At 40.9% G+C, this 13,718-nt stretch overlaps 1 protein-coding gene across 6 annotated transcripts in view; it reads left to right on the forward strand.

The window, feature by feature from the left end:
• Nucleotides 1-11,314, forward strand: part of NALCN (sodium leak channel, non-selective) — a 315,418-nt gene extending 304,104 nt beyond the window's left edge. For 5 of the 6 annotated variants that reach the window (XM_077343798.1, XM_077343797.1, XM_077343799.1 and 2 more), the window contains 5 exons: nt 101-258; nt 1,644-1,794; nt 4,984-5,130; nt 5,540-5,657; nt 7,866-11,314. In XM_077343798.1, the coding sequence (XP_077199913.1) occupies nt 101-258; nt 1,644-1,794; nt 4,984-5,130; nt 5,540-5,657; nt 7,866-8,059 (768 nt within the window). In that variant the 3' untranslated portion in view covers nt 8,060-11,314. The remainder of the gene's footprint in view (nt 1-100; nt 259-1,643; nt 1,795-4,983; nt 5,131-5,539; nt 5,658-7,865) is intronic. The other variant, XM_077343802.1, reaches the window with a different exon arrangement.
• The last annotated feature ends 2,404 nt before the right edge of the window (nt 11,315-13,718 follow it).

Below are 13,718 nucleotides of genomic sequence, written 5' to 3' on the forward strand. Positions count from 1 at the left end.
TCAGGATATCCTGTATCTTTTGGTACTCAAGCTCAAAAGTCTAACACAAGAGAACATCTCAAGATGCGTCCATGATTTCAAAGTTCTTCCTCTTTCCCAGGGAGTGATTCCTACTTTCCGGGTAAAGTTTTTGCTGAGGTTGCTGCGAGGGAGGCTGGAAGTTGATCTGGACAAGGACAAACTTTTGTTCAAGCACATGTGCTATGAAATGGAGAGGCTCCATAACGGTGGCGATGTAACATTCCATGACGTACTAAGGTAAGTAGGATGGACCCAAGGACATTTGGAGGCCAAAGCACAGTTACCCCCTTCTGAACCCTTGGAATTCATGTGACTTAGAAGCTTGTCACAGTGCTTAGAATTGTAGTTAATCACCCTAGATGAGCCTCTTGTGGCACAGAATGGTAAGGCAGCCAACATGCTGTCTGAAGCTCTGACCATGAGGCTGGGAGTTTGATCCCAGCAGCCGGCTCAAGGTTGACTCAGCCTTCCATCCTTCAGAGGTCAGTAAAATGAGTACCCAGTTTGCTGGGGGGTAAACTGTAATGACTGGGGAAGGGGATGGCAAACCACCCCGTATTGAGTCTGCCAAGGGTCGGACATGATTCGGTGCTTGCACAGGGGATACCATTACCTTAGCGTGTACTATAGATCAATTACAAAACAAGATAGCCACATCTGTGTAAAGTGTTATTAAGCTGCAACTGACTTATGGTGTCCCCGTTGGGTTTTCAAGGCAAGGGACATTCAGAGGCAGGTTGCCATTGCTTGCCTTTGTGTAGCAACCTTAGACTTCCTTGTGGGTCTCCCATCCAAATAGTAACCCGGTCTTACCATGCTTGACTTGCAAGATCTGACAAGATCAGGCTAGCCTGGGCTATCAGGGAGAGAGGTAGAATACAGACATGTTATTAGGGATCATTATTTATTTTTAAATTTAAATTTAAAACTAAATCAACATTTTTTTCCTAACATGACTACCTGCAAAAAGTCAGTTCCCATTACCATATTAATCACAATAAAGTTGCAACTGTCACAGAATATTCTGGTTGTGTGAACCTGATTAGCAGATTTTATTGTATGACTGAATTTTAAAATATTGTGGCTGTTTTGATCTAGGAGGCAATACTGGGGAAGATCTTGGCCTCTGTGCTCTGTTTGTTATCCTGCCAGAGCAACTAGTTGACTGCGTTGTGAAATAGGATGCTAAGCTAGACAGACCACTGGTCTGATCCAGCAGAGTTGCTTTTATGCTCTTATTGTTCTGTTACTTTAATGCTTTTGCAGATCGTATTAGGGAAGCCAGGAGAAAGCATTCTCCTGTTTGAAATATTCAAATAAATACCGCTATGATAATCCAAGCAGGCCATGAGCCAGTTTTCTTGCTTTGTACTAACGGTTAGATGCATTAATGTACAGGAAAGGCAGTGACACTATCATTTATTTGCTATCTTCCCTTCTAGTTTTCAATAGATTCTCCCCCCATAGCATCAGTTTTAACTAAGCCCAAGGTCTTAAAGAACAAGTTGACAATGTATTTTCCAAAAGAATTGTATAATACAGCCACAGTCGTTTTCATTTTCTGCATAGGATTCAAGTATCCTTGCTAGAGTTATTCTAATACATGCATATATTTCTTCTAGCATGCTCTCATATAGGTCTGTTGACATCAGAAAAAGTCTTCAGCTGGAAGAACTGCTTGCTAGGGAACAACTGGAATATACAATAGAAGAAGAGGTTGCCAAACAGACCATACGCATGTGGCTGAAGAAGTGCTTGAAACGCATTAGAGCAGTAAGTTTAATTAGACTAATAGCACAAAAAATGTATCATACTGCTTAAGTATTTCTCCTTGAGGTCACCCAATGTTTACCTTTGTATACGTATCAAAGAGTTATCATTTGTTTTTCCATCAGCATTTAGTGAACAGAGACATTTTATGATGACTACTATATTCATTACATATTGATTTCAACTGTATATATACTGCAGTGGCTTAGGGCTATAAACTATAAAATCTATATATGACATATTTACTATACTGGGCCCAGAACTAATAGGAAAATCAGAGTACTAGGACCAGGTAGGGCTACCATTCATGGAAACCTTTACTGGGCTTAAAAAAAAAAGTGTATAGACGGACTTTTAAACATTAAAAACTTAGTTTAATATCTGTGCAGGCACCAATGGTAAAAAAATCCTCACTGAAGTTCAGTTGGTAATGAGTTCAATACAGACCGGTGAGCCTGTGGCCAGTATTATATTATTATTATTATTATTATTATATATAAGGTTTATATTCTCGATACTTATAAAATTGATAAAAATATTGAAGACTCTGCGGACTTGTCACTGATGAAAGTATCTCACTGAAAATGGATATTACCTGGATTCCGTTTTGACAGAAGTCCTACAGAATAAACAGATAAGGAAAATTACAAAAAAAGGACACTTTTCTTTCTTTTATGAATATATTTATTGTATTGCCATTGGATAGGTCTGTTTCTCTCTGTTTGGTAATGAGTTCCTGACAACTTCTGAGATCCCACACTGATTCCTCATACTTCTTTAACTCATCCTTCCTTTCAGTGCCTTCCCAAGTTTCTCATGTTCATAAGAATATAACTAGAGGCTAATAGATCAGACCACTGGTGTATCTAACCCAGCATACTATTTCACAGTGCAGCCAACCAGTGGCCTTGGATTGCCAGTCAACAAGGCACAGAGACCAAGTTCTTCCCTATTGCTGCCTCCAAGATTTGCTGCTCCTGTATGTGGATATTGTCTTTACTCACATGGCTAGTAGCCACTGAGGATCTTTCCTCCATGAATATGTCTAACCCTCTTTTAAAGCCAAGATAGAAGAATGAAGACTAGCAGCAGAGAAATCTGGCAGGAACTCAAAAAATCCTATGGTTCTTGGGGGCAGCAAAGTCTTGTGACTAGGGAGTGTGCCAAGAAAATATGCATTATAAATTTAGTTCTGGGAGAATTTTTGCCATGATTGTTTATTCTCAGGTAGGACATTACCTGTTTAGGATTCAAATCCATATAGTTTTAGAGACTGGAACCATTGTATATGAGTGTCTGGGGCAGCTGTTTAGATAATGGGACAAATTTGCACAGAACATATAAAGGTGATTCACTGGAAGTGCCTTGTGATGTTTTCTTCCAAAGATCTGATTGGAATGGTGAAATGCCATCACTCAAGAGATCAGTAGAATCGAAGAAGAACAGGAGCACATGTAGCTGCCTATCAAAAACACACCGATTTCTTCAGGAAGGGTAGTTTCATTTTCCTAAGAATTCCAGATTCCTAATGCCTTTCTGGAAAATCACAGTAATGACCCCCCCCCCCAAAAAAAAAAGAATTCTGTGTATATCTTTGTCTCAGATATTTCATAGTGTACACCCTTTACTTGTGACTATACTCAACCCCTCTTTTGCCAACAGGAATGGGTACGATCAATTTTATAAATCCTTGCTCAAGAACACAACGTAGAGGAATTTCAGGTCCTAGACATCCTGCAGGCAATGGAGGCTTCTGTGCATCAAAGCCTTCATTGCAAACAAGAAACCATGGGAATATAGGATGAAACCTCTGCTTTTACCTGTTCTTGCATCCCCCCCCCCAACTCAGTACTGCTGGGAAAAGTTATTGGTTAAGCAACAGGATAGCTATATGTCTGTTTCAGAAATATTTTTCTGTCATTTAAGTGTAGGATTGTATTATGTTTCTTCTTTTCTTTACTGATACTACTTTCTGAAAGGAGGGATGCTTAGTTTTTAGGATTTCTTATAAGGAAGTACTGCTAGAGCAGTGGTTCTCAACCTGGGGAGTTGGGACCCCATTGGGGGTCGAACGACCCTTTCACAGGGGTCGCGGCAGGGCAAGCAGCTTGGCCGGGGGTAGTGGGGCACCATCCACACAACAGGGGTAGATCGAGATAGAACGTCTGGAGCAGCAGAAAAGAGTGAGATCGGCATGGCTGGACAAGAGACAGAGCTGAACTGAGAAACCCCAGAAAAAAATTTTATATACAATCATGAACAATGGATCTTCATGCCATTGGTCAGTTTCGGTTCAATTTCTGTGAAAGAACACTTGCATCATTTTATGGTTGGGGGTCATCACAACATGAGGAACTGCATTAAAGGGTCGCAGCATTAGGAAGGTGGAGAACCACTGTGCTAGAGTATTGAAAATGGAGAGTCAGCTGGTGTGAACTGACCCTGACAAGACAAATGTTGGTCTAAAGAACACCCACTCAACAGTGTGGGTCCAACATGTAAGCTGTTTGGTTTCCATTTGATGATGTTACAAAATATGCAGAGGGGAAGGAACAAAGATTTTCTCACTGTGAAATTTCTTTGGACTATGGATTTATTCCTGTACTTCCCATAGAGAACACTTTCTAGTTCATGTGGGGGATGTTTAGAATTGAAATATATCCCTTTAAGTATACAGCATCACGATGCATTAAAAAGAACGCAACATGAAAACTGCACTTCATCGTTTTTTAAAAGAGCCTGTATTATCATACTGTTAATCTTATATAGTATCTAATTTAAAAGCCACTAAGACTAATTTGCTTTAATAGCCTGTGGATAAGCTCTATAAATACTTATTTCTTCTAAATGATAATTTTCTTTAATTGTCACTTGGGATGGTCTCATAAGGCAGATTTAATGTTACTCCAATGGGTTGTGTGTATATATAGCTTTAAAACTAAACAAAGATAGGCTAATAGGAATTCAAGGTGATTTCTCTCAGGGAAATTAAGCAAGAGGAATGAAGCATGGTTTCTTCTAAGGGAAATTAAATGCAACTGGAGACTAGAGCACTGTTGTCAAAAAATCCCACCTTCTTTTCTTGCTTTTACAAAGGAAAAAAAATTAAAGAAATGTGAAAATCAGGAACAAGGCTAAATATTTGAATGTCTTTTAAAGAGATGGAAATGTTGTTATTTTGTATTCATATAGAAGCAGCAACAGTCATGCAGTATTATCCATAGTCTCCGAGAGAGTCAACAACAAGAGCTTAGTCGGTTCCTAAATCCACCAAGCATTGAGACAACACAACCAAGTGAAGATCTGAATGCTAACAATCAAGATAATGCACAACCTGAGGTAAAGTCCTTTTTATTCAGTCATAATTCCTTAATTCCCACATGGAAAGGTAAAATTCTTTATTTCTCTAGGTTCTATAGGTAGGATATGTAGAAGTGTCCACATCCACATGGGCTTCAGGCCCAATCTGACTTCACTAGCTCATTGGGATCAGTGTGAAACTGACAGAGTCAAGCTACATAATACTCAAGAAATAAGACAAGAAATAAGATATCCCAATGGTGTGCATTGTGATTAGCATTATATTAAATCAATCTTATTTGCATGATTAGTAGAATCCTTCTGTGATACAGAAACAATAAAATAAGGGCCACTAATTCATGATTCCCTTTTTAAAGATTCATTAATTTAAGGTTGATGGATCAATATATCCTAGAACTGCTATTAATGGATTGTTTTCCTCTTCTAGACGAGTAGCCAACAGCAACTCCTCAGTCCAACACTTTCAGACAGAGGTGGGTATCGGCAAGACTCTACTGAAGCCGGTAAACCTCAGCGGAAGTTTGGACAATGGCGTTTGCCTTCAGGTAGGTGAAGGTAATCTTTAGACAAGGAGATGAAGCATCCAAATGGACTTGGCAGCAGGAATGGGTACCGATATATAAGGATAGATTACTATCACAAGGATGGTGAAGGTACACACTCTCTGGGAGACAGGAGATTAACAGAGGCCCCTTTCTTTTTCAGCTCCACCTCCACTAGAATGATTTATGGAACTCTAAAGCATTGTACACTTTTGTGATGAATCCATATACTCCTGTTAGGTTGGAGAGGATTCCACAGCATATTCGTGGTCCATACCTACTGGGCATAGCTGATGACCCATGCAAACATAAAGTATGCTGTACTGAATCAGATTTAAAGGTTTAGCTACTCTCATTATGATGACTCCCATTCTCATTTTTTTAAAGACCAGCCTTCTTCCAGCTCAAGCTTCCATCAGATAGTCCCTAATCAAAGACTGTAAAGTAAGCCACGTGTGATCCATTGACGGCAAATGCTGCAAAATAAGTTCACCAGTTGAACTTTAATCACCAAAATGGATGAATGCAATACTTCAGGATCTACAGATAAAGACTTAACAAAATGAGGCATAAATCACTTTAATTTGAACAGCAAAAAATATTACTCTCTTAAGCAAAGTCGCCTGGTCTAAACCCATCGATCTAAGTCGATAAGAACAACACAACTCAGCTTAGGAGGGCCGTGTAAAACGTTTTCTAAAGCATCATCCAGGTCCTGTTTTACAATAAACTGGGGTCATATGATCTTAGTGCAGCTACCAGTTCTTAACACTACAAAATATTTGGGAACGTCTCTAGATAGATTAGAAATTCTGCCCCATAGTGATCCAAGTCAACAATCATATTATCCTTATACAAATGACTAGTAACTCCAAGCAGACAATAGATGTCAAGACTGAAACCAATATGAAGGCTTTATCGTTTGGGTTCTAGAAACGCTTAAGCATTTCAGTTGTTTCCATAGGGTATTCTTTGGTTTTTCTTGAGATGTGCTCCCGTTTTCCCCACTCATTTGGACTTGATGGAAGTGTGGATAGGAAGATACTGATTTGTATATCTCCCATTCACATCCAGTGCAATTTTTCATTTTATTCACTATTTTCTCCCCTGCAACAACCGCTGACGGGGCTTTTTGTCCTTTTTATCTGTAATAGATGCATTGATATAATGTTAAAATACTACCATGATATACCTACTATAATTTTTTTCCAAAAATGCAAAACGCCCACGGGAGGGGAGTGAGGAGGCTTGAGAGGAAAGTACAGGAAATCATCCTATGTGGTGGTTGGGGGGCGGGGGGGGGGCAATGGCCCTGCATATGTAATTAGTACATCTTAGTGACTTGGGCTAAGCATTCCAGTGCTCTGCTGGGTTCAAAAACAAATATGTAATGGGCTCAGTATTGGTTATGTTAAAATTACATGTTTGATCTGGTTTATGTAAATCAGTTCCTCTTTAAGGCATTTAAAAATGTGGCACTAGGAGCATTTATGCACTGGGAACTTCACTGCCCCAGTTCCCGTGCAGGAGCATAAATCTGGAGCGAATGAGGTGCACCAGGCCAAATGCTCCCCCATGTGGGTGCAGGAAGAGGTGGGGCAACCTGCCATGACTAAAACTCCATCCTGCAGCCCGGTATGAAAGGTCCAGTGCATAAATGATCTAGAAGAGGTTTGTTAGGTTTAAAAAAACATACTTTAATTCATATGTAAAACCAAAATTCTGCAATATTGATTAGTTATGATAGTCTCTGGATACAATGCAATGCAATGGTGTGTTTCCCTCTGATATTTGAGTCAGTTGGTTTAGTCTTATGTTTAGTTCTGCTGGGTTTTTTGTAGCTAGAAAAAGCTCCTGCTTGCTGAGTTTTGTTTATTAGTTGTAAGCGTAAACTGCATGGGTTCCCTTGTTCCTTTCATCCCCATATTTCCCTGTTAATAAACGTTTTGGGCACAATCATGACCTGCAGAATACTACAGGTATAAATATTGTTAATATAAGATAGAAAGAAGAGGACAATGTTGAAAGGAACACAGAAAAAGCACTTCAAGCACATCCAGTGTTTTAAAAGTCTCAAAGATGTTTGTTTTAGTGAGTGTGAAACTTATCTTTTGTGTGAAAACACCCTGACACTTACAGATAGAAGGGTAAGATAGTAGTTGAGTAAAACATAATCACAGTAATAAGTAATTGTTCTGCTTAATCTCCTAGCCCCAAAGCCAATAAGCCATTCGGTGTCTTCTGTCAATTTGCGGTTTGGTGGCCGTACAACGATGAAGTCGGTGGTATGCAAGATGAATCCCATGTCAGATGTGGCTTCCTGTGGGTCAGAGGTCAAGAAATGGTGGACGAGGCAGCTGACTGTGGAGAGTGACGAAAGTGGCGAGGACCTGCTCGATATCTGATAGAAGAGAAACCAATTGAAGTCACGCTTATGCAATGTAACTTTGGAATGAAATCCATTTTTTCCCCTTGCTCCAGATGGATGATCTGGTTGACTTACCCATTGATAAAACAAGACGTCTTTGGACTCACTGTCGAAGGATAAGAAATTCCATTTACTAATTCTTTGGCATCTGTTCCGTGTGATGATTATTCACGTAAAGAAAATTAACATATAGTTACAGAGTTCGTGAAAAACACAAAGTTTGTGGCCCAAACCTAATGAGCAATTCTGGGCAATAGAGCCTGTTTATTAAGGTTGGTAGGGCAGGGCCTCACTAGCCCAAGCTGTCCTCAGCATCATCCAGCTCACCTCTTTTAATGTCTAAACTGGGTGGCAGACTGCCAGTTCTATGGTCAGTCTCTCTCCTGTCTTTGTTTTAACTCAGCACTGCAGGCAAGCAAATCCCCCAGCCCTTTTCTACAGGACCATCCACCTCACTACTCAAAGTGAAGTCTGCAGTACTCATATAGTTTTTAATTGCACAGCCCTCCCTCCTACCGTTAGTGTGTAGTGTAACAAGCTTTGTAGGAAAGGGGTGGGGGATGTGGCAGGGTTTCTTACGTGAGCTGGGCAATCCTACTGTCATTGCAAACAGTAACAAAAGGAGGAATTGCATTAGGTTGGCAACTGCATAAGTGTTAAGGATCTGTACCACAGTGCATAAATGAGTTTGGTATTATTGCACAAAACCAGACTTCTACCCACTAACCGACCATCCTGCCTTTCTCCCCACCAGTGAGTGCATCATGGTACTAACACTGGGGGTGGGGGGTTAAGTGGAAACACCCTAGCATTTCTAACCACTTAAAGAAATGAGCTGGCTTGAAACTCAATATCTGATAAATTTCACCCAAAATCAATTTGTAATTGAAGCATATATTTCTGTCTCAATCTGAATTTTCACCTGCCAATGATCACCATGCAAGTTACAAGAACAGTTTAAAGGGGAAAAAATGCTTATTGGTCCTCAGTTTTAGCCAATACAAATATTGACAAAGGACCTACAAGGACCTAAGGCGGGAAATCTGTCTTTTACAATATACAAATCCTGACTTGAAAAGCTACCTTTCATTTTTAATATGCAAGATATAAGATAGTTTGTTTCAAAAACGATACACCTGTTTTTTATTCCATTTTTTAATCAAACAACTTAACTGTGATACAAGCATTCCTTGTGCGTGTGCCCACTGAGCAGGTTTCTAGTGACACCTGTTTGTTAATGCCAGTCCCTCATTAAGGCTGATAGGGAGAAAGCCAGATTGGGCTTGGGTTCAGCTCACCATTCCCTAAACATCCTTTCTAAACAAGCGATTGCTGTTTTCAGAGACGAACCCTTTGGCCATCTTGAAGGATGGAGACGCAGGACTAATCTAGGAAGGCTGAGATGCTGGATGGGGTTATGCACCATCGTTCTGCTACACGGAACGCATCACAGAAGCTTGCTTCTGCATTAGATTGCCCTTGGTGAAGGTAAATATCATTCATTAGAGAGGCTAAAGAATGTTATTGTTTGAATAATTCACTGTGTAAGAATATCACCACTGTATTCAAGTTCTGAAGTACTTTAATCATGCAATGCTGGCATTTATGTTATGCCTTTATCAAGTTCCCTGTCCTGCAGACGCCCTTATGGTTGTTTTTTAGGAACATGATGCTAACTGTTGTGCTATGGGAACATGTTAGGATGACATGACACGTTGCAGTTCTAAAAAACTGTTAGATGTTGTGTGTGAATTCTGTTTTGTCCATGACCCTAACCGTGTGCGGTTGCGCTAACATCCGTCAGGTTTCATTATATGACAGAGGATTACAGATGTCTTATATGTCCTGTCCTCTCCATGAGGGCCCACCCCTGCCTCTGCCAACAGGAAAGCACACTACTGAGATTATTTACTTATTTATTTACATAAATATTTTTTAAAAATAGAAACTCCCTGGCTTGTGAACATATAGAATTCCCCACCCGAATTTGCAGCAGTTTAAATCTAATCTCCTACTCCAAGTTTAAGGATTACAAAGTTATGACGTTGGACAGTGCACCAAAGCTATTGATCCCACCAGGAGGTAGAGGTCTTTTGTGTGTGTGTGTGTGTGTGTGTGTGTGTGTGTATGTTTGTGTGCCTTGGCAGAGCAGAATTCCTCTGTATGTACATTTCCAGTTGCTGCTCAAGAAATGTCAAGACTGTAGCACAAGTCAGGGCCCTAAGATCTGGTTTAATTTATTTCAGCGTCTCAAATTGCAACTATGTTCTTCCTTCATTTTGTGTGATGTCGAAAGAACAGCGTGCCACTTCTCTGGCCAAGTTAGTAAACTCAATAAAGGCCTTGAAACCATGTTTCCCTACGTTACATGGCCAAATAGTGATGAATAACAGCCATCTTTATTACCACTAGAGTATTAGACAATGTACAGGGAAGGGGGCAGGATTCTGATGCCTTCATACAAAGCAGCGGAGCCTTTTAGGGCCTTTTGGAACTGCTTCCCAATCTTGACACCCTTGGGATGGGATCTTTGCCACCACCATTATTTCCTATGGAAATTACGTTGTACTACCATAACTTGTGTGGGATCTTCTAAGGGGCTCATCAGAAACTTCTCTTTAAAAATATTCATGGAAAAAGCTGAAATGTTTTCTGAGAGCCTTGTAAACAAAATGCAAACAGATTCAGCAACACTAAGAGTTGGTTTTCTTTTTACGTATTCTTCTGTTGTGAGTGCAAAACTTTAGGCCAAAAATAAGAATTCCCATTAAGTCGGAAAGCATTTCATCTGCAATATACTTCTTTGACGCACTCATTATTTTGAATGCTGCTGTCTTTATCTGTGGTCTCTGTACACTTCCACTTTAGGTTTCACATTCATGCTAAAAACAACAACTACAAAAAAGGTTAAAGCTCTTTCAGTGTGTTTATTAAGTCTGTTGTTCTAACTAGATTGCAGCAAAGGTCTACTGAAAATGTCATTCCCATCATTGTCAAAGGCGAGATTTTGTCTTCTCTTTTGTGTCCATTTGAACTTTCAGATTTTGTACAAAAACACCAGGCAGTCAACAAGAGTGGTATCTGATTTATAAAAGATGTTTTCTTGAACTTTCAATAATCTGCTGAACTGCAGTACCTTGCTGAGTTGTTACTATGGCAAATGTTCTTTTTCAAACTTGGGCAAACGTTATCCTTTTTGCCTTATTGTGCCAATAAAAATCAGCTGCTTTCAGCAATGCTTTTGGTCAAGATTTCCATTCCCGCGGTATTTTCCAGATTCTGGTATTCTGTGCAATGCTTGTATTTCACCCCTGAGATCAGGCAAAGTGATTAGCTGTTCGTGAAATGTTACGTGTCCTATTAGCAGCTGTGCCACAGCCCAGCTCATCGTGCCACAGTACATTGGCAATCCAGTCATGTAGCTATGCCTGAAGTACTTTGGTAGCTTCTACCTGCTGAGCAACTCTCATTGTACTTTGTCTGACCAGGCAGAGGAAGAAGATACCTCTGTAGCTCTTTTCACTTCATCTTTGTCCTGTTTTGGACCTCTAGGAGCTAAAGGCACCAGCATAAACCATTGGCAGCGATGGAAAGTTCCATCATGTCACAGCTAATTTATGGCAACCCCGTAAGGTTCTCAGGGCAAGAGACTTTCAGAGGTGGCTTGTCATTGCCTGCCTCTGCAGAGCAACATTAGACTTCCTTGGTGTAGTGGTTAGGCATGCGGACTCCTAATCTGGCGAGCCGGGTTTGATTCCACGCGGCCCCACATGCAGCCAGCTGGGTGACCTTGGGCTCTTCACGGCACTGATAAAGCTGTCCTGAATGAGCAGTGATATCAGGGATCTCTCAGCCTCACCTCCCTGACAGGGTGTATGTTGTGGGGAGAGGAAATGAGGCGATTGTACACCACTCTGAGACTCCTTCAGGTAGAAAAAAGTGGCATATAAGAACCAACTCTTCTTCTCCCATCCAAGTATAAATCATGGCAGATCCTGCTTAGCTTCCAAGGTATGGTGACATCAGGCTCGCCTGGGTCAGCATAAACCATAGCCTTGTCCTTAGCAGGGCAGCTGCTTTTGACCACTAGGGCACAACTGTCCTTGCTAGTAAAACTTATTGAGTGAACCTATTATAAAAGCTGCACCTAGGAAAGCCAGCCTCCATTTGGGACTTGGGGATCCCCCAGAATTACAGGTCATCTCCAGACTACAGATACCAGTTTGCTTGAAGAAAATAGATGCTTTGGAGGATGAACTCTATGGCATTGTACCCCACTAAGGTCCCTGTTCTCCCCAGGCTCAATTTCTAAATCTCCAGGAGTTTCCTTAGCTGAACCTAACAACTCCTACCTGCCCCCGCCCCCGCCCCCCTTCCCTACAATGGCCAAGGGGGAACCTGTCAACCTTCCTGTTTTGCAAATATTGGCATTTCTGTTCTACATTTTTCTGTTATAAAGGCATCATTTCCCCTTTCATCTTTTTAAAATATCCAGGCAAATGACATTCCATACATTAGGGCCTATTCTGCACACAATAGATAATGCACTTTCAATGCACTTTAGAAGTAGATTTTCCTGTTCTGCACAGGAGAATCCAGCTGCCAACGCACATTGAAAGTGCTTTATCCTATGTGTGTGGAATGGGCCTAGGCTTCTGTGTTTTGGACATGTGCATTGTACAGTTTTTATAAGCGTTATTTGAAAAATGTAAACGCTGTCTTTCTAATAAATCTGGGTTCCCACACTATCATACATAAAGCCATTAAATATTTGAACCATTAAAAGAGCAGCACCAAGCTGCAAATAAGGACCTGAAGGTTAGAAAACGGCCGTCTGACCAGGTCATAGGACTCTTAAACCTGGCAATCAATTCTAAGGTTCCCAGCAGCTCACTGGTGTGTGGTTTTGCTGCCAATTCCTGATTATGAGTGGGGGAAATTGTAGTCTCAGCTGATGGATGGAAAGGAGAAAGTCAGCTGTTATGGTCTCTCTTCTCTTTGTGTTGCAACCATCTGGCTGCATCTGCTGCAAAGCGGAGCTAGAAAATTCTAATCTGTAGCAGGCTGGGAGGAAGGAGGGGATGGTAGGAGATGGCAGGAGTTCCTTTGTGGACAGACCCGGTACCTGCCATCTGCCTCACCTCTATTCAAGGCACAAGAGGCCCCCAACTGGCCGAGGAGCTGGCAGACCAACACACCATGTCCTCTAATTCTTCCCCACACGTCGTTCAAGCTACTTAATCGGGGTGGGGGTTGTGAGGGAGAGATCATGCTGACTTGCCTTTTTGCAAACATCCAGATGTTCTCTTGATCAAAAAGCCGGATTGAGAGGTAATCAGTCATAGCGTCATTCCTTTCCTACTTTAACTCTTATCGTTTAAAGACCCACGCATCCATACAGGACATGGTTAGCAAAGTCTGTATCTTGCAATATCCAGCTCTACATAACAAAAGGAGGCTTGCTGGAATTCAATTAACCTTCCTCTTAATTGCAAGGGTTTGGCAGTCACAGCCCAGAAGTGGTTATAAGCAGTTAAGAACCAAGATTTTAACCTGTCTAAGCCTATATTTAGAATAGGCTATACTCCTGAGAAATAGAGGCCTGTGGAACCTGACAGGAAAACTGTTCTTTTCCC

The sequence above is a fragment of the Paroedura picta genome, chromosome 6, assembly GCF_049243985.1.
Source record: "Paroedura picta isolate Pp20150507F chromosome 6, Ppicta_v3.0, whole genome shotgun sequence".
In the NCBI taxonomy this organism is placed as follows: Eukaryota; Metazoa; Chordata; class Lepidosauria; order Squamata; family Gekkonidae; genus Paroedura; species Paroedura picta.